This window comes from Hippopotamus amphibius, chromosome 3 (assembly GCF_030028045.1).
Source record: "Hippopotamus amphibius kiboko isolate mHipAmp2 chromosome 3, mHipAmp2.hap2, whole genome shotgun sequence".
Taxonomy (NCBI): Eukaryota; Metazoa; Chordata; class Mammalia; order Artiodactyla; family Hippopotamidae; genus Hippopotamus; species Hippopotamus amphibius.
Genome location: NC_080188.1, coordinates 125,818,658 through 125,837,463, shown reverse-complemented (window position 1 = coordinate 125,837,463; position 18,806 = coordinate 125,818,658). Strand labels below are relative to the sequence as shown.

Below are 18,806 nucleotides of genomic sequence, written 5' to 3'. Positions count from 1 at the left end.
TCGGGTCGCTGTCCTCCCAGAAGGAGGGCGAGTCGTGGCTTCCAACCCTGCACACAAGGGACCACGGAATATGTCCCTAGATACAGTGGACGGAGCGCGGGCCTTGGAGTCAGAGAGCGTATGTCTGGCATCCCGCCACCGCTTGTTATGGGGTAGCAGCTCGGTTTCCCCCATTGCTAATATTGGGGTGCGTATTTCACAAGGGGGCTGCGAGGGTGAAATGCATGTACAGTGCCGCGCAGTGCCTCCAGCGCAGTGTTTCTCATGGCCTGATCCTCTTACGTGCATCAGAATTGCCTTCAGAATTACCTGTTTCGTGTTAAGACTCCGGGCTCCCCTCAGACCTAGCTTCTTTTTTTTTAAAGTCCTCAGGTAGTTCTGGTACACTTGAATTTGGGAACTCCTATTTTACCCTGCTTAGAAGACACACTTGGCAGGTCTTAAGTGACTGCTGGGATGTGCTGACTGAGGGGTTAGGTGGAGATGTCGAGAATAATTCTCAGGTTTCTGATTGGGACAAAGGTACAGCTGTTCACCTGGGTGAAGAGCTGAAGATAGGGAACGAATTGGAGTTCAAATTGAGACTCACTGAGTTTGAGTGGATGAAAAAGGAGGAAGAGACTTTGACAATGTGGTCCTTGAAACATTACTTATGATGGGCTGGGGGCCAGGGGTGGAATGGAAACCACTTTATTTATTCTTTGGCAGGGGTCCTGCCAGCCAAGCACAGCTCATCACCTGTTTTCATATGGCCTGTAAGCTAAGATTGTTTCATTTTTAAATGGTTGGGGAAAAAAATGATGTATCATGACATGTGAAAACTCTATGAAATTCACATTTCAGTGTCCATGAATAAAAAGTTTTATGGGAACATATCCATGTTCATTTATTTTCATAGTATGTATGCCTGCTTTTACACAACAACAGCAGAATTGAGTCGTTGCAACAGAGATGTATGGCTGGCAAAACCTAAAACATTTACTATCTTGTCTTTCACAGAAAACGTTTGCTGACCCCTGAATCTATCAGATACTCGGAAGCTATATAAAAAATATATGATTTCAGCTTATGAAGCTATAATCTCAAGAAAGATGAACAAAAGAGTATAAAGATTTAGATCTACTCCAAGAAATCTGTTAACTTTAAAAAAAATGCAGAATACTGTTAAGAAAAATTATCCACAATTTGGAATAAAGGCAGAGTGTAGCATGACCTTCCAGTATTATACTGGGGCATTGTTTCACAAGCCTACCCAAGGATTATTTAATTATCCACAGGAGTGTACATTTGTTTGATTCAGCTATTTAGATATTTTCCTGGAGAGATGCAAAACATTTATATCCAGTGGAAAGAATAACCTCACAATTTAGTTTTTATTGCCCTGTAGGACATCAACCAATTTTGTATCTAATCTGGTGATCATGTTCTAACACTCATCTTTAAATGCCTATCAACATCCAGCTCCTCAAGATGCATTACTGCCTTACTAAGGTGGAACCCCTTCACTGATGAGTTCATACATCTTAGTCACATGTTTATTCTTTATTTAGATATGTTTTTAACTTCTTGAAAATTATACTTTGACAATACATATGGTGTGATTTTGCTTTTTAAATGATGCATGTAGGGGTATGAAGTTACATCAAGAAGGGACCCAAAAGATGCCCACTCACCAAATTGCTGAAGGGGTTACCTCTGTAGGGGTGGGGGTGGAGGAGGGAGGCTGTTACATATTCATATACTACTTGGATAATTGTTTAAATTGGCATTGAGGTAGGAGCCCTACTGTAAAAAAGTTCATTTGCATTCAAAGGAGAATTAAAGTACAAACAATTGTTTCAGCAATGTGAACACAGCTGGACATCGGGCATCACCCCTTCAGCATGTTACGATGGGGGTCTGAGGTCTCCTGTGATTACTGACACTGGGCAGCAATAATGGATGGTGGGGTCAGGCTCTAATCTTACTGCTCTGAGGCAGGAGACTTCAGGTCTTGCCCTGACCTGGAACCTGACTTCTGGGGCAGTCAGGCAGGAGGCAATGGTGCTGGCTAAGTTCAACATCAATTTTTCTTCTACTTTAGTTCCTGGGAGCTTGCATGTCCCTCCACACCATTTCCAGCCAGTTTTCTGAATTATTTTATTGACAGTCCTCGAGTTCTCACCTCTCACATGTACAGAGCAAATGTTTTTTTTCTCGTCTTCTAACCGTCCCTGCCCATCCCACAGCGTCGGATAGAATTGGATCTTAGTCTCAGTACTGATTCCCTCACTCTGGCTGTGAAAACTTGAGCTGACAATCCCTCTCTATGCCCCAAGCTTGTGTGTAAAATAGAACTTGTGCCACCAGTCCCAGCTTTCTCATGGGACTCTTGGAATGGTAGAGGCGATGGGTGTGAAAATGCTAATGCGGGAAGGTGGCAGAGGGGAGAGCTGGTCAGCTTCCTGTGTTGGAAGAACATCTCGGAAGAAGAGGGAAAAGCCAGTTGCTCTCCAGGCCCCGCCTGCAGAGGGCGTGGGAAGGTCCTGGGACAGCTGTGGAGAGTCTGTTGCCCTTCCTTTACTTCCCCCCCATTAGGGGTTAGAACAAATACTTGGAGCTTGTGATCCAGCCCAGGCCTGCCCTCACCTGGTTACCCTCTCCAGTTACACTGGAGAGATTTTATTAGGAGAGATGACAGCTGACCTCTCAACCGCCTAAGACTTGCTGTGGACCTACATGCCCCTTTACTTTTCTGAGCCCCAGTACTTCAGCTGCAGAATGTGCCCACTCCCTCCTGCGTGGAACTGTTGAGGGCTTAGTGAGAAGATTCGCACCACAGCACAAAGTGTGTGGGCTGGGATGGTGAGGAACGCTGTCCCTTCCTCAACACGATAGGGCCCCGCTGCTCTGTACCTTTTGCCCAGCACCCCTCCACAACTAAGAGCTGCCCTGGCTACCCATGAAACACTCCTGTATTGGCTGGAACCAGCCTGTGTTCTAGAATCTTGTTCTCTATAGTGTCCTCCTGATTCTAGAATCCTACGGCTATTCCAGACTGCGCGCTCTAGGACCAGAGGGGTCCGCTGGCTCAAGCTCTACTGCCTGCCTTGAGTCTGTGCTGCCGCCAGGATGCGGTGGCGGGACCGCGTGGCCGTGCTCTTCTTCCCACAAGGCATGATTCTCACTGTGGCTGCACTGATGCTCTTCATAATCCACCTGACCGTCTTCGCCAGCGACGTGCACAACTTCTGCGTCACCCACCACTATGACCGCATGAGCTTCCGCTACACAGTTGTCCTGATGGTGGGCCAGGGCGGGGGCTCCAGGGCTGGTCGGGGGAGGCCCAGGGGCCGATGGAAACCCCACTGCTGGGTCAGGGGGCTACTCTCCCACGGGATGGGGCCTGCAGTTCTCCCAGGTGATCAGCATCTGCTGGGCTGCCATGGGATCGCTCTACGCTGAGATGACACGTGACAAGTTCCTTCGATGCTTTTCCCTGACCGTCCTGAGTGAGCAAGGGGTGGGGGGTACTCCGGGGGAAGGCGGGAAGCTTTGGAACCCTGAGATGCAAGGAGGGGGCAGAGAAGGCTGATGGGGGCTCTCTCCTCTGCTCAGCGCTCAATGGAGCTATGTTCTTCAACCGCCTGTCCCTGGAGTTTCTGGCCATCCAGTACCGGGAAGAGAACCACTGAGGCCTGGGGCCTGGGCTGAGAAGGGGGAAGGAAAAGGCTGCTTCGGGTGTTTTAATAAAGTCTAGCATTTATTTCCACCTATCAGCTCCTTTGCGGGGAGGGAGGGGGGAAGCTGGAGACCTAGGAGGAGCAGGTCAAGACAAATGCTTGGCCTGCAGGGACCCCAGGCCTCGCCTGCAGCCACTCGGGTGGACTTGGCTTTGGGCCTGGAATCTTAGTGTCTCAGGCATGAGGGAGAGGAGCGGAGAAGGGCCCCCAGACCTCCTCCCCTACGCCCCCTCAGGGCCCCAGGTCCTAGGCTGGCCCAGCCATAAGCAAGGGCTCAGGAGGGACCCACACGGATGTGAGGGTTCATGAGTGGGTCCAGGTTGGGATCGCTGTCAGCCGCAGCCCGGCCCAGGCGAGACATGAGGACAAGGAGGGCCAGGAAGCCCAGCAGCCCCAACAGCAGCAGCAGCCCCGCCCGCTGGAGCAGGGTCAGCGGCCGCTTACGAGACCCAGCCCGGCTCCTGAGGGGATGAGGGGAAAGTCAGGTCAGGCCTCCACCCCCTGGAGGCCCCTGTGGCTGGGAGAAGAGCCCCAGCCACGATGCTCATCTTCTGGCCCCAGCACCACCATCCCCGAGCCTGGTTTCCTCAAGGGTGCCGGAGGGTGCTCATCCCTGTGCCTGCCCACTACCAGGGTGACTGTGCAGCTCAGAACAGCTGAGGCAGTAACTGTGCTCTGGAAACCGGAACAGGTCAGGCATAAGGAGAGTCACAAAGACCGGGGTGGGTGTCCGAGCAGGAAGGAGCCTCAAAAAGCTCGAGTCTAAACCTCACACGTGGCAGACGAGGAAAGAGCTGGAGAGCGGCAGACCCAAGCCCAGGCCTCCGTGCAGACCCCAACACCAGGTCCCATCATTACCCAGAACAAGCCCCTTTTGTCATAAAATCGTCCTGCCACGGCCTCTGGCTCTTACTTCCCCTCTTCGCCCTTCCTGGCATCCTGCCCCACCTGGCCCCGTGTACCTGAGCAGCTGGGCCAGCCAGCCCAGGGCAGGCCGGCGGCGGTACTTGTCGTCGTCGCAATCCCCGTGGAGGCCTGGCGCCCGGTCATCATCCCGCGTGCCGTACACTTTCCTCGGGGCTGAGGCTGCAGGGGCAGAGCCACCGGCACCCACAGGCTCAGGAAAACTGGCCCACAGCGGGTTGGGGAGAGGGGAGGGCTGGAGATCCCACCCCTTCTCAGCCTGACAGAGCATCTCAGAATTGTGGGGAGGTAATATCTGTGACGGAGTGAGGAAGGGTCCCGGCGGGTGGGGGTCTGGACCCCTGAGCTCCCTCCACGCAAACCGCCCCACTGCTGGTCTATCGTCCTCTGGCCTGGACAACTCCCCAGCTCACCGTGAGTCAAAGGCTCGGGACTGCCCATGTGGATCACCGTGTGCTGCTCAGGTTGGCTCGGGGAAGCGGGGGGCCGGGGAACTTGGCTGTAGAAGGCTGGGGCAGCAGAAGCGCTGGCTCTCTCCTCTTGTTCCAGGCTACCACTGGCTGTGGGCAGGAAGAGAGCCGTCAGCAGAGCAGGGAGGCAAGGGCCCCAACAGCAGGCTGGAACCATCACTCACCATTAAAGCTGGACCAGTCGGAGAAGTCGGAAGTGTTGAGGGGCTCGGGCTCTGGGCTCACCACCTCGTCAATCTGGAGGGAAGAACCAATGTCACCCAGTGCCCAGTGCTGTCCCCACCCTCCCATCTGGCCCAGGTGGGACCCCGGGGAGACAGACTCTCACCAGAGGAAGACCCAGTCCTGCCCGGGCCCAGTTGACCGTGGCCAGCTTCTCTCTCAGCGCGGAGGCCACGGGGCCGGCCAGGTTGGCTGGCGGGAAGATGGGGCCACTGCAGCTGGGGCACTGGTAGCCAGCAGGCGCTGTGTTTCGGGGTAGCTGGGCAGCACGTTCATTGAGGCATGCCCAGTGGAAGAGATCTTGCGGCCCGTGAAATAGGGGAAGAGAGACAAGAGGAAGAAGACATTTAGGACCCCTAGCCCAGCAACAGCCCCAGCCTGCTGCAGAGATATATGCATACGTAAGTGTAAGCCCAGGGCCTTCGCCTTCCCATCCTCACCCCAGGTCCATTTCATCAGTATTCCCTAAGACTTTGGCCTTCCTGGCCACCACTAACTGACTAAGTCAAGGCAGATGCAACCAAGCTGCCCAGCCCACCAGGGGGTGGGGATGGGTGGGAAGAAGATGCTACCTACCCTTTCCGTGAGTCCTCTCTGGACCTGTACTCATCACAAGCTCACTGGGCTAACAGCTCATCAAGAACAGTTTCAGAAAAGGTTACCAGGCATACACATAGGCACACAACAGATGCACGTACACATCCACAGGCACAAATACACACGTTTATACACACATAGTCAAACACAAGTGCCATCCCCCATATCCACACTTACGGTCCCACTAAGTCTCACACCCATCTATACACTCACGTGTGCTAACACTCAAGCACCCTCAGCCAGGAATTCTCCTGTGACCCCACAACACACCTGTGCTCACAAGTTCACATACGACATTTACCCATTCACTCACCCATAGCACTAATGAATACACTCACGCTTATGTAAAGACGCTATGCATGTTAAACTCACGCACACATAAACACACACTCACAGTAAGAAACACATACATGGGGCACACTCTTTTACACTAGCTCCTTCAAAAAGTGGAGCTAAGGCTTTCACACCAGAGTCAGGCCAAGGTCATGACACATGCCTCTGCTGACTTCTTTTAGCTGACGTCACTGTGGAAAATTCAGTTCCTCTCTGTTTAATCTTGGCATTAGAAATGAATCCTGTCTGAAAGCCCCACGCTTTCAGCTCACTGCTGGTATGGCCAGCTACTGCTCACGGCCACAACCACACCCACAAGTCTGACCAGCTCTTGCTCAACCATAGAGATTGGCAGGGAAGAAACTAGGAGCTTTAATTTTTAGGGCAAAACACTAAGGCCTCGAAAGGGAAAATGACCTGCCTGAGCAGGCACAGCAGGTAGGTAACCTAGCTGGACCAGAATCTGGGGCTCCAGCCTCCTGGGCTTGAGGGTCTCACTGTCCTACTGCCTGGGGAGCGCCTGGAAACCAGTCACGCTGGGCCTATCCTGATCCCCCTCAAGGTGCCCAGGCCTCACCATAACAGACGAGGCGGGTGGTCTCCCGGGCGGCCAGGGGTATGTTGCACAGACGGCAATTGGGGTTGTAATCGCTATCTTGGAGCCACTGCAGGTAGGACTGGACGATGCACTAAAGTGGGAGAAGGAGGTCACAACTGGAGCAAGGGCTCCACAGCTCATCTCCCCAAGGCCCAGATGCCTCTTTTTCTCTCATCACAGACGAGATTCATCCTTCTGTTTGACCAATCAATTAACATGTATCGAGCACACACTGTGTGCCAGACTCTGTCTTAAGGATTGGAGATACAACGGTGAACAAGCTAAGTTCTTGCCCTTGTGGAGCTAAGAAGTCAATACTAGCTGCCCACCTAGTGCCCTGCTCAGCCGCTCCCCTGAACACCCACCTTGGCGTGATTGGCTACCAGGCAGTGCTCGCAGACGTTGACCCGGTGTTCGAAGCAGAACAGGTTGGTCACCTTCCTCTTGGGGCACTTGCAAAGCCCCATAGTCGACCCTGAGGAAGGGGTCTGAGTGGGCAGGGAACCACGTTCTGGTGGCCGCCACTGCACACTCACCAGCCCAGTTGTTTCCACTCTCCACTCTTAACTGGCCTAGACAGCTCTCGTACCGGCCCCAACCCCAAACTCCTGCCCACCTTCGCGCTTCATTCCGGGCCACGCCCCCTGCATAAATCCCGCCTCCGGAGACCCCACATTCCTCCCTCATCCCACCCATGGCCCCTCCATCAATCTCTCCGTACCACCGGCCCCGCCCCCAGTGGCCCCTCCAGAGCCCCACCCCCAAGCCCCGCCCCCACCATCCCCGCAGATCCCACTCTCTGAGTTACTAAATCGGCTGTGGAACCCGTCCCCACCGGCGCAAGCGCCGGTCCGAGGCGCGAAAGGTCAGAGCGCACTCCGCCGAGCTCTTCCTCGGCACCCCAGCTCAGAACGCTCCGATTATCCCTCCGCTGCCACGTCTCTTCCGGGTGCGGCGCGCGCTGATGACGCCAGCGCGCCACTGGCCACGCCCCCGCAGACGCTAGACGGGGAAGCGGGCGGAAAAGGGTTGACCGGAGCTTGGCGGCCTTCCCGCCTTACGCCACTTCCGCTTCCTCCCGGGCAAGGCGGGTAATTCGAACGTTTGCCCTTCCGGTAGGCGCGAGCCCCGGAGGCGGCTGCGGCTGCGGCAGCGGAGATAGAGGCCAAGGCTAGACATGTCCGAGCGGCGAACCCGGTCCGGAGGGGCCGCCGAGGGCTCCAGTGAGCGGAGGGCGCGCGGGAGGGATGGGGCTGAGCCGTTTGAGGGACGCAGTTCCAAGAGGAAAGCCCTCCCCCCACCCCCCTAGGAGGCACATCCCCCTCTCTGCAAGGCGCCCCTAAAGGGCCTGTTTGGGAACCTTCTTGCGCTCTCTTCAGACCTGTTCTCTAGACTCTGAGGTCTGGAGTCCTCCCCTACTTCCTAAATTTTTCTCTTTCCAGGGCCCAGCGTCCCAACTCCCACTCAGCCTCTGCGGAGGTCCCAGCGGAAATCACGCTCTGATCTCCCAAGCATCCTCCCGGAAATCTGGCCTAAGGTGAGCCCCGGGTTCCTCCGTTCCTCCTGCCCCCGAGGCCCCTGGGCTAATGTGAAGCTCATGTTCACCCCTCATCTCCAGGAACCCCAGGCGGCTCCAGTCAGAAAGCCCATCGTCTTGAAGAAGATCGTGGCCCCTACTGTAGCGGTGAGGGCTGAGAGAGGGGTTGTAGGTGGGGAGCCAGGATTGGGAGCCGACTCTGTGATCACCCAGTTTTGTCTCCACAGATTCCGTCTGTTCAGTCGCCTCGAAGGAGCCCCCGGGTAAGTTCATTTTCATTTTCTTGGTTAAGGAGAATCCAGGACAGACACTCTAGAGCTGGGGCGGGATATAATAGCTGCTCACGTCTGCCCAGGGAGCTGTTTTTGTTGTATTTGGAAACGATTTGCCTTTGGACACCTGCGTGTATTGCCAGTCTCGCTGACTTCCTGCACACTTGCTGCATTTAGCTATTGATGCCCTGGTATTTGCTACCCTTTTCCTTTAAAAGTTGAGCTGTGTCGTAACTACTCTTTCTTTTTCCTAATCTGTTGTTTTCAGTATAGTGTAATGTCCTTAACTGTTTTAGCAGAAGTTACTGTTAAGGGTGTCTCATTAACTGAAGATCTGTACCTGAAGATCTAATGAGTGAGAAATACTAACTGCCTTTGAGTAGCTCACGAGGCTTCTAGACAAGTGGGGAGAAAGACAAATAAGTGATAACATAGTGTGGTGAGGACTGCAATAAAGTGCTAGTAAAGGCACCTAACCCAGACCAGGTAACTCAGGGAATGTTTAATAGAAGGGTTTAAACTGAGTCTTTGAAGACAAGTTAGGAGTGTCCCAGGCAAAGGAAGCAGTGTGGACTGCAGACGCCTGGAGTTCACAAGGAAAAGTGTGAGGTTTGGGGAACAGCAGCTTTGGTGTGTCTACAGCAGACCTTGTCGGGGGGAGGGAGCACGCTAAGCCAGAGCAGCTCCTGATGAGGCATGACAGTGAACTTGGACTTCATCGTTTGTTTTGTGGACAGCTTTGGAGAGTCTTAAAGTAGTGACTGAGGCAGGCTTGGGTGTTTTTAGAAAGATCCCTCTTGAGTCTGGATGGAGAATGGGTTGGAGAAAGCCTTCTGGAGACTCCAGAACAGGTAGCAGGGCATGAAAGGAATGCTGAGGTGAGATGGTGGGAGCCTGAAGTAAGGTGAAGGCAGAGTGCTGCTACTCCCCCTGGCTCACCACACGACCACCCCATCACACAGGACTCAGCGCAGAGGGCACCTCCTCCCTGAAGCCTTCCTGATATATTTCTCCGTAGGCCTTATGAATAGCCGAGAGTATTCTGTTTGCGTGTTTGTGGTCTTGAGGGCAAGGACTTCTGTCTCCCTTATGGTGGCCACTCTTTCTTGTTGGTTGAATGATAGATTCATGAGATATTGAACAAAAAATGTGCAAGGACTTGGATGGCTGCTTGGCTGTAGGGATTGAGGAAGAAGGGGTCGAGGTGACCCCCATTTTGTTCAGCATGCTTTTTACTAAGACTCATGGGGCAGATTCCCCAGAGCCTGTAGCCAGGAAATGTCTCTCTTGATATTAAACCACAAGGGTCACTCAGCTCGTCTTGTTTCTCGCCTTGTCTTGGCTGTCAGAAAGCTCAGTGTCACGTTTTGTGAAAGTTAATCCAGCGATTATTTATTGAATACTTTCTCCATGCAGGGCTCTGCTGAAGGTGCTGGGCATAGGCAAGGCCAATCAGACAGTTGAAGACCCCTTGCCCACATGCGACACACACATTTTAGTTGGGGTCCCAGTCAACCAGTAAACAGCCAAAATCAGGTAGTGATGCTTGCTGTCCAGGAAAGAGGTCATTGTGACAGAGGGGGATCAGCAGAGGTGAGGAGGGGCTGATCTCTGTTGCACAGTGAGGGACGGCCTCCTTGAGGAAGCAGCATTTCAGCTGAGATTGGAATTATGAGAAGCCAGTACGTAAACCTCTTGGTACACTAAACCTCTTGATACACATGTCAGATCAAGTGCTTTCCTGTTAACAACCTTGCCATGGCTCCCTGGGTCTCAGAACAAGGGTCTCCGTGGGTCTCCCCTCACAGTGGCCTGCAAAATGCCCTATAACACCCGCATTACCTCTTGAACCCCATCTTCAGTTCCACCTCACTCCCCCTCACTTCAGCCACGCTGGCCTTCTTGTCTTTGACCCTGACTGGCACGCTTTCACCTCAGGACTTCTGCACCTTCTTTCCTCTCTGCCTAGAACGTTTCTCCTCCAGATGACTTACTCCCTCACCTCCTTCAACTTGCAGCTCAAATGCTGCCTCAATGAGGCCTACATTGATCTACACTTACTTAAAATTCCAACTAACCCTCAGTATGCTGTATCCTGTTGTTTTTTTCCAAAGTGCTTAACATACGACATGATTCTCCCTATTTGCTCTCTCTCTTTTTTTTTTGCTTCATTGGGTCTTCATTGCTGTGCGCGGCCTTTCTCTAGTTATGGCGAGCGGCGGCTACTCTTTGTTGCAGTGCGCAGGCTTCTCAGTGCGGTGGCTTCTCTTGTTGCAGTGCATGGGCTGTAGGCACGCGGGCTTCAGTAGTCATGGCTCTCGGGCTCTAGAGCACAGGCTCAGTAGTTGTGGCACACAGGCTTAGTTGCTCTGTGGCATGTGGGATCTTCCCAGACCAGGGATTGAACCTGCGTCCCCTGCACTGACAGGCGGATTCTTAATCACTGGGCCACCAGGGACGTCTCTCTCCCTATTCTCTATTTTCCCTACTAGAGGGAAAGCTCTACGGAGACAGGGGTCTTTGTTTTCTTCTCTGCTCTACTCCCAGTGCCTAGAACAGTGCCTGGCAGATGACCGATAGGACTTACGGACTGGATGGCCATTTTTGGTCCTGTGGGTCTTTCTTTCTGCTAAATCTCCTTGGGCCTTTCTCAGAGTAAGTATCACAGCTAAGTAACAGGGAGGCGTTCTCTCTTCTGTCCTGGTACAGATCGCTTTTTTCTTGGAGAAAGAAAACACCCCTCCTAGTAAGGAGCCTGCTAGGGAGGACCTCTTCCAGACACCTAGCGTCCCCACCACCCCCACCCCCACTCCTGTGCTGTGTTCCCTGAATGCTGAGTCCAACTCCGAGGAAGGAGACCTGGACGCCAGAGACTTGGAAATGTCAAAGAAAGTCAGGCGATCTTACAGCCGCCTGGAGACTGTTGGCTCTGCCTCCACCTCCACCCCAGGCCGCCGGTCCTGCTTTGGCTTCGAGGGGCTGCTGGCGGCAGAAGAATTGGCTGGAGTCTCACCTGTGGTGGGTTCAAAGCTAACTGAGGTCCCCAGGGTCCCTGCGAAACCCTGGGCCCCAGACACAACTCTCCCTGGAATCTCTCCCCCGGTCGTGAAGGAGAAACGAAAGAAGAGGAAGGTGCCAGAGATCTTGGTGAGTGAGGGGCAGAGGCCGTCTTCCTCTGCCAGCACGCCAGGCTCCGGGACACATGCAGGGCCGGGGCTTGGCCCTGGCCGTCATGGGGGGGAAGACAGCGCCTGCAAGGTATGGGTGGAGATGCTCCCGCCAGCGTGCCCCCTTCCCTACTCACCTGCCCCTCGTTTCTCTTCCCCCAGAAATCGGAGCTGGATGAGTGGGCCGCGGCCATGAATGCGGAGTTTGAAGCTGCTGAGCAGTTTGCTCTCCTGGTTGAATGAGATGAAGTGGGGGTGCCCCTGGCCAGACTCTCCCGCTGTACATAATCCCCTCCCCTGGTCTTGTTACCTGCGCATGTGCTGTTGCTCCACGAGGCTTGTCCTCTGAGGGTTGGTACAGCGGCAGCAGCCGTTTCAGCTTCAGGAACGGGGTCCACCTGGCCCAGCCCTGCACTCGTGTCCTGTCTGTAGTCAGTCATCTGCCATCCTGTCTCCCCTACCTCCCGGAGTGTCCCAGCTGGTTTCCTGTTGGGCCACGGGCTAAGGAGTAGGAATCACTGGCCCAGCCAGAAGAGGTTAAAGGGCTGGGGGTTGTGGGTGAGAGAGAGCACCTCTGCTCTTGTGGGGAAACATGGCTCCTCTGAACCAGCCCCACCAGAGGTGGATGCCGAGGGCCACGGCCAGCATCCGGCTTTCTCTACTGAGTTGCTTCTCTGGAGGCTTGGTTTCCAGCCATGAGCCCATCTAGGTAATGAGGCTTGGGTTTTCTCTTACATTCTGTAGATGGGCCGGGAGGACTGTCCCCATGGGTTGTAGACAGTTCTATCTGTGAGGAAGACACTGGACACTCAGCCTATAGAGTCTTTAAGTTTTGAAGGAGGGAGGGAGACCTTGGTTGGGTCTCAAACTGTAAATATTTACTGCATAGAAGCTGTTTTATAGTTCTGTGTGCTGCTGCTAAGATGTTCGGTTAAATGCAGGCTGGTGGAGCAGTGGCTGCTTGAGGCTCGGGGCATCTGGACTGATGCCTGCAGAGGGCCAGGAAGGGGCCCATGGCAGGAGGCGCCCCCCCTTGTCACCCATACCTGTTTCTCACAAAACAAAGTGTACAGTGTCTACTCAGCTCTAGAAGAGAATCTTAGGGGTTGAGGTCCTGGGGACATTAGCATTTTGTAAAGTTCTAGGAAGCTATTCTCACATGCCAGAAAGGGGCCGGGGTTGGTAGCTGTTTTAACTTTCAGCTTCTCGCATGAGGACACTGCCTGAGATAGGTGTTAGGAGTTGAATTGGGAGGGGCGGTCACCTCATTGTCTCTGGGGATCCCCACTCCCCTAGCCCCTGTTTCTCTTTTCTCAATATTGACAAAAGGTGAGCTTTCAAAGGCGGCCCAACCACAGCTTCCGCCATAGCCGGCCATTGTGCCTTTTGATGTTTACATATTCATGGAAGTAGAGGCTAAGAGGAGTGTGGAGAGGCTGGTGGGAAGCAGAGAACGTCAGGGAAGGTGACTGCTTGCTTTGTTGGGGTCCCTGAAATGGCACAGGCCTGGTGGGTACTAGTTAAACTCTTTGCAAGGCTTAGAAGTCCTGAAGAGTCTTGTCGTCGCTGACTGGCAGGACAACTCCTGAGAAATGTCTTAGCCCTGCAGAGTTTGGGGGTAGCCAGTGATGTTAAGTTGGTGTCATGACTGCAGACTTCTCTGTGCCTGAAAAACTAAGAGTGGAGTTTAAGGAAAACTGGGGTTTCTTTTTATAAAAAACAAAACAATTAAAGAGTTTCTGCCTGTTCATAGACTGTTTCTTTTGTTGGGTCAAAGGCAGAGCTGAGGGTGTGGGGCCCGGGAAACCACGCTTTCTTTGGGCTGCGTCACCAGCGTTGTCCCTTTGTATGCGGGCTGCCAGCCTGGCCTCCAGTAGCCCTGTGGTAGATCACTCCCACCCCCACCCCCAGGTCTGTTTTTTCTGTCCAGCCACTCACCCACTCCTCTGAGAAGGTGAGCCCCATACCCTCCTGTCCTGAAAGGAGAGAAGTCAGTCTGGGGTGAGGCTGCTAAGAGTTTCACTCAATGCCTGGGCACCAAACCTCCACCCCACCCCAAGTCCAGCTCTTATTGCCGCCCCCCCACCCCCCGACAGACTCCTGTGAAGGAGCCAGTTCCTCACTTACTGGCCCCACCTGGGTGCTGCATCAGTGGGTGCAGAACCCGCAGGGGAGCTAGTCTAAGGTGCGAGTCCCAGGAATTAATCCCACTCGGCCGGAGGAGGCCCAGGGACGTAGTGCACCTTGATGCAGGTGGCACAGCTGCTCTCCTCCCCCTCATCCTCTCTGCACTCGTCCTTGCCTCCTAGTCCTTAGAGCAAATCAAGGCCTTTAGATTCTTTAATTCTCCCTAAACCTCCCCACTGCTACCTCCTTACTTGACCCAGAGGAGAACAGCCTCTTTTCAAGGCCAAGCTTTACATCTTGGCTTCTAGTCCAATTCTCTCATCTCGGAGACCTTGTTCCTCTTTCTCCTACAAGTCTTAAATAGGCTTATGTCCATTTATTGTTTGAAAACAACTACCCTGGGACTTGCCTGGTGGTCCAGTGGTCAAGAATCCACCTTCTAATGCAGGGGACATGGATTCGATCCCTGGTCGGGGAACTAAGAGTCCACATCCACAGGGCAACTAAGCCTGCGTGCAGAAACTAGAGAGCGTGCGTGCCGCAATGAAGAGCCCGCACACCACAAAGAAAGCTCCCGTGTGCTACAACTAAGACCTGATGCAGCCCAAAAAATTAAATAAAAAAATAAATATCTAAAAAACAAACAAACAAAAACCAACCACCCTAATTGTAACCAAAAAGAAGTCTTGTCCAGCATCTGTGTGCAGCTACTATTATGCCTTTCAAAGTTTAAACTCCTTGAAAAAAATGTCCAGAAGTTCCTCTCTGCTTCCATTTCATTTACTCTTGGTGCCCTCATCACTCTATTTACTGCTTGGTCAGAAGTAACCAGTGACCCCCTAATGCCCACTACTACAGACTTGGGCCTCTGTAGCCTGGTCAGAGAACACCTTGGGGCCATTGCACTACTGGCCCCTCTGTATATTCCCCTGAAATATCAGGATACCCAGGTCCAGTCCTGGGCCCGCTTTCCAATCTGCTTGCTCTCTCTGGGCCACCTCCTTGCTCAAGACTTGCTAGTCTATCTCCAAACCGTACCTCTCTCCTGGAGCTTCAAGCCGGAATCTAGAACTGTCTTCCAAAACTGTGTTTCAGCTCAGAAGTCATCTCAAACGCAGCTCATCCACCAGCTGACCTTTTCCTGTGCTCCCCCTAACGTTAGCAACACCACCCGCTGACTCGGGTCACACAAGCCAGGAACCTGGGGGTCGTCTGCAGCTCTACCCTCTCCTTTACCCCATCCCATCATCCCCAACCTCCTCAACATCCCTCCCTCCCTGTGGCCACTGGACAGTTGCCCTGGCCTCCTAGTGGGTCTCCTTCCCTTTACTCTCACCTCTGAACTGTCCACACTACGGCCAGAATGAGTTTTCTTAGAGACAAAAATACGAGGCTGTTTCTCCCCTGCTTAAAACCCTTTGAGGACTTCCTCGGTGGCACAGTGGTTAAGAATCCGCCTACCAGTGCAGGGGACACAGGTTCAAGCCCTGGTCCAGGAAGATGCCACATGCCACAGAGCAACTAGGCCTGTGTGCCACAACTATTGAGCCTGTGTGCTACAACTACTGAAGCCCATGCGCCTAGAGCCAGTGCTCCACAGCAAGAGAAGCCACTGCAGTGAGGAGCCCACGCACTGCAATGAAGAGTAGCCCCTGCTCGCTGCAGCTAGAGAAAGCCTGTGTGCAGCAACGAAGACACAATGCAGCCAATTAATTGATTAATTAACTAACTTAAAAAGAAACCTTTGATACAATTCGCTTCTTAAGATATTTGTACACCCGTGTTCACAGCAGCATTATTCACAATTGCTAAAAGGTGGAAATAACAAAAATATCCATCAATGGATGAATGGATAAACAAAAGGCAATATATAGGTACAATAGAATACTATTCAGCCTTCAAAAGGAATGATATTCTGACACATGCTACAACATGGATGAGCCTGGAAAACATGCTAAGTGAAATGAGACACAAAAGGACAAATATTGTGTGACTCCACTTATATGAGATACCTAAAATAGTCAAATTCATAAAGACAGAAAGTAGGATGGTGGGTGCCAAGGGCTGGGCAGGGAGGAACAGGGAGTTCTTGTTTAACGGGGACAGGGTTTCAGTTTGGGAAGCTGAAGGAGTTCTGGAGATGGATGATGGTTGCACAGCAGTGTGCGTGTGCTTAATGCCACTGAACTGTAGGCTTAAAATGATAAATTTTAGGGGCTTCCTAGGTGGCGCAGTGGTTAAAAATCCGCCTGCCAATGCAGAGATCACGGGGTCAATCCTAGCTCCAGGAAGATCCCACATGCCACGGAGCAACTAAGCCCGTGTGCCAAAAAAGAAAAAAAAAATGATAAATTTTATCTTATGTACTTTGCCACAATAAATTAAGAAACAAAACCAAAAAAACCCTTTGCTGACTTCCCATTATCCATGCAGTCGTGTAATGGATGGTTATCGGGTTTTGGCTGCCTGGAATCTCAACCTCTACAAATGGGCCGACTGCAAGATGCCACTTCCCTCCATGAGCATGACGAGGCCAGACACTTGCTCCTGCTGATCCCAGCAACCAGGACATGGGCATCCGACCTGAGCTCAGCCAATCAGATTTTGCATGAGGACCTGGACCGAGGACCAGGGAGAGAGGAAAGGATAATTGAGGATTCAGTGAGATGGTGGCCTCACGTGTCCAGCAGCAGCCCTGGGCCTCTGCCGTCCAGTATGGAGATGGCGGAACACTATAGTTGGCTCCTGTGACGGGGTCCTCACGTGGTCCTGGCAGCCAGCATCCCACACTTCCTGCCCTTCGAGTCCTTTCTTCCTGTGAGTTCTGCGATTCCCTAGTATCCTTCCAATAAAGTCCTTTTTGCTCAAATTAACCAATGTTGTATTCTCTTGTTTGCAACCCAGAGCCCTGCTGCTCCAGACTGCTTAGCAGGGCTCATGAGGACCCTAGGGTGAGGCTGGTGGCCGTGTCTCCAGTCTAAGGCCCATAGAACCAGTGCAGACCCTGAGCTGCTGCAAGGTCCTCGCCTCCCAGCCTTTGCTCAAATTGCTGTCTGCCTCACCTGCTCTCCCCAAGCCTGTCTCACCTGGCGAGTCCTGCCTTGATTAGGTTCGGCTTTGGCTCAAGCGTCACCCCTGCTCAGTCTTTCCTACATGCTTGTCCCCTCTGCAGTGGCAGCATGATGGGTAAGTGCACACAATCCAGAGTTCACTAGGGTTTGGGTCCTGGTGCTGCCAGTTTCTAGGTGTGAGACCCCAGGCAAGTTAATTAATTTCTCTGTGCCTCAGTTTCCTTATCTGTAAAATGGGAACAATAATAGTACAAGTTTCTCCCGCTATCTGAAAGTAAGAGCATTCCTGTGAAACCTTTTATAAGCCGAAATGGTGTATAACAAAGAAGTAATTACCTTAGGATACAACGTCTTGCTAACGGATGCACAAAATAGATCAAGGTGAAGCACAGATACGATACTGAGATGCCAAGTGCAATTCCCAGTGGAGGAGCTTGGCGGGGCCCCTCTGGCTGCTCGGGGTTCGCACTGTCTCTATACCAGCTACTCCCAAATCAATGCCGAATGCTTTTTTTTTGCTTTTCTACCTTTTTTCCTAAAAATAAAAGTTGTCTTCAGATTTCTTTCGATTAGCAAAAACAGATGCTAATGTTAGGTCTTTCGTAAAAGCAAGTGGCGAAAGTGAACTTTGGAAAAATGGGGGATACCTGTCCCCATCTCATGGTGTTTTGGTGGGAAAGGAAATGTTACAAGTAAAGTGCTTAGTACATAATAGGTGCTCAGTGAACACTAATTATTTGCAGGTACACCTGACCACTCCCTCCTTTCTAACTCCCTGAACCCCGCGCAGACCTCTCTCACAGCACCTTTAAGCTCGAGTCTGTCTGTTGGGCACACACACACATTTACGCGGTAGTCTGAGCTCCGAGGTTGGAGAATCATATTTTTCTCCGTCCTCCCAGCATCTGGGTGCATCATGGATGAATAGGGGTGGCGATTTCCCTTCAGCCTGGTCCATGGCAGCTCATACCCTCCAGTAGGAGCTGGGCGCTAAGAGCTTCCGAGTGCCCCGGAGGAGAGAAAGGGGCAGCTGGAGTCAGGAGCAGCAGCACCTGAGTAGCCCGAACTCAGACATGAGCCCTCCGCCTCCCCCAGCGTGAATCCTGGCCCTGGCCACGGCGCTCACACCGGCCCCCATGCCCCTGGGAGTAGACTTCACCCTCCCTCTTCCACAGGACAGCTCCCTACCCAGCCACCCCATCCCTCTCCCACCCTGACCACCTCCTCATCCTGAGTCCTGAGCCCCTGTGACCCTCAGGTGAGGCCTTGGCCAAGGCCTAGGGGGTCCTCCCAACATAAGGGCCTCAAGCAGGCTGCTTTCCTGTCATGCACTCGCACCATGTGACTGGCAAGTTGTCAAACTCTCTGACAGCCGTCAGGCTGAGACTCAGGTAGCCCTGGGTCTGAACCCCGGCTTTGCCTCTTCCGAGATCGTAGGCAAGTCACTTAGCCTCTTCGAGTCTCACTTTTCTCTTATGAAAAGTGGGGCTAATTCTAGTATATGTGCTGCTGAAGCGAGCACATTGTGAGGCTAATTCTACCTCTATTACAGAGTTGCTCTAGGGATTGTTTTCCAGGTTGATGGTCACATGCACAGCCCCTGGTAGAGTGTAATAACTGACTTCTGCTATCATTATACCCGGTCTGTGATTGACTGCTTAAGGAGGAAATTCCTTTTGTATCCTCCCCACATTCAGAGTAGGGCCTTGAACAAAATCAGGGCTCGGTAAATATTTGTGGATTTGAATACCCATTTTACAGGCTAG

The 18,806-nt window shown here is 52.7% G+C and overlaps 3 protein-coding genes across 5 annotated transcripts; 2 read left to right on the top strand and 1 right to left on the bottom strand.

The window, feature by feature from the left end:
- The first annotated feature begins 3,064 nt into the window (after positions 1 to 3,064).
- Positions 3,065 to 3,674, top strand: TMEM262 (transmembrane protein 262). Its single transcript, XM_057729948.1, has 3 exons — positions 3,065 to 3,285; positions 3,392 to 3,491; positions 3,598 to 3,674. The coding sequence occupies exons 1-3, from the start codon at positions 3,112 to 3,114 to the stop codon at positions 3,672 to 3,674; spliced, it is 351 nt and encodes a 116-aa protein (XP_057585931.1). The 5' UTR covers positions 3,065 to 3,111.
- On the bottom strand, positions 3,390 to 7,832 carry ZFPL1 (zinc finger protein like 1). 2 transcript variants are annotated; one of them, XM_057729947.1, is made up of 8 exons: positions 7,702 to 7,814; positions 7,232 to 7,354; positions 6,846 to 6,957; positions 5,445 to 5,638; positions 5,281 to 5,353; positions 5,060 to 5,206; positions 4,685 to 4,808; positions 3,390 to 4,183 (listed from the first exon to the last, which is right to left on the bottom strand). In XM_057729947.1, the coding sequence occupies exons 2-8, from the start codon at positions 7,331 to 7,333 to the stop codon at positions 3,997 to 3,999; spliced, it is 939 nt and encodes a 312-aa protein (XP_057585930.1). In that variant the 5' UTR covers positions 7,334 to 7,354; positions 7,702 to 7,814; the 3' UTR covers positions 3,390 to 3,996. The 2 variants fall into 2 exon arrangements, with proteins under 2 accessions (XP_057585930.1, XP_057585929.1); XM_057729946.1 differs by having other exon boundaries at positions 3,701 to 4,183; positions 7,232 to 7,341; positions 7,702 to 7,832.
- A 119-nt stretch (positions 7,833 to 7,951) lies between these two features.
- On the top strand, positions 7,952 to 13,590 carry CDCA5 (cell division cycle associated 5). Of its 2 annotated transcripts, none has more exons than XM_057725485.1 (6): positions 7,952 to 7,981; positions 8,309 to 8,403; positions 8,485 to 8,550; positions 8,631 to 8,666; positions 11,385 to 11,822; positions 12,005 to 13,590. In XM_057725485.1, the coding sequence occupies exons 5-6, from the start codon at positions 11,556 to 11,558 to the stop codon at positions 12,083 to 12,085; spliced, it is 348 nt and encodes a 115-aa protein (XP_057581468.1). In that variant the 5' UTR covers positions 7,952 to 7,981; positions 8,309 to 8,403; positions 8,485 to 8,550; positions 8,631 to 8,666; positions 11,385 to 11,555; the 3' UTR covers positions 12,086 to 13,590. The 2 variants fall into 2 exon arrangements, with proteins under 2 accessions (XP_057581468.1, XP_057581467.1); XM_057725484.1 differs by having other exon boundaries at positions 7,964 to 8,089.
- Positions 13,591 to 18,806: the final 5,216 nt, after the last annotated feature.

Excerpts from the sequence above, each read along its gene's own strand:
- CDCA5 (XM_057725484.1), top strand. The coding sequence starts at position 8,044 with ATGTCCGAGCGGCGAACCCGGTCCGGAGGGGCCGCCGAGGGCTCCA. Across the intron at positions 8,090-8,308 it reads AGGGGCCGCCGAGGGCTCCA|GGCCCAGCGTCCCAACTCCC; the intron begins GTGAGCGGAGGG and ends TTCTCTTTCCAG. Across the intron at positions 8,667-11,384 it reads CGCCTCGAAGGAGCCCCCGG|ATCGCTTTTTTCTTGGAGAA; the intron begins GTAAGTTCATTT and ends GTCCTGGTACAG.
- TMEM262 (XM_057729948.1), top strand. The coding sequence starts at position 3,112 with ATGCGGTGGCGGGACCGCGTGGCCGTGCTCTTCTTCCCACAAGGCATG. Across the intron at positions 3,286-3,391 it reads GCTACACAGTTGTCCTGATG|TTCTCCCAGGTGATCAGCAT; the intron begins GTGGGCCAGGGC and ends TGGGGCCTGCAG. Across the intron at positions 3,492-3,597 it reads CTTTTCCCTGACCGTCCTGA|CGCTCAATGGAGCTATGTTC; the intron begins GTGAGCAAGGGG and ends TCCTCTGCTCAG.
- ZFPL1 (XM_057729946.1), bottom strand. The coding sequence starts at position 7,333 with ATGGGGCTTTGCAAGTGCCCCAAGAGGAAGGTGACCAACCTGTTCTGC. Across the intron at positions 4,809-5,059 it reads TCCCGAGCCTTTGACTCACG|CCTCAGCCCCGAGGAAAGTG; the intron begins GTGAGCTGGGGA and ends CTGCCCCTGCAG. Across the intron at positions 4,184-4,684 it reads TGGCTGGCCCAGCTGCTCAG|GAGCCGGGCTGGGTCTCGTA; the intron begins GTACACGGGGCC and ends TCATCCCCTCAG.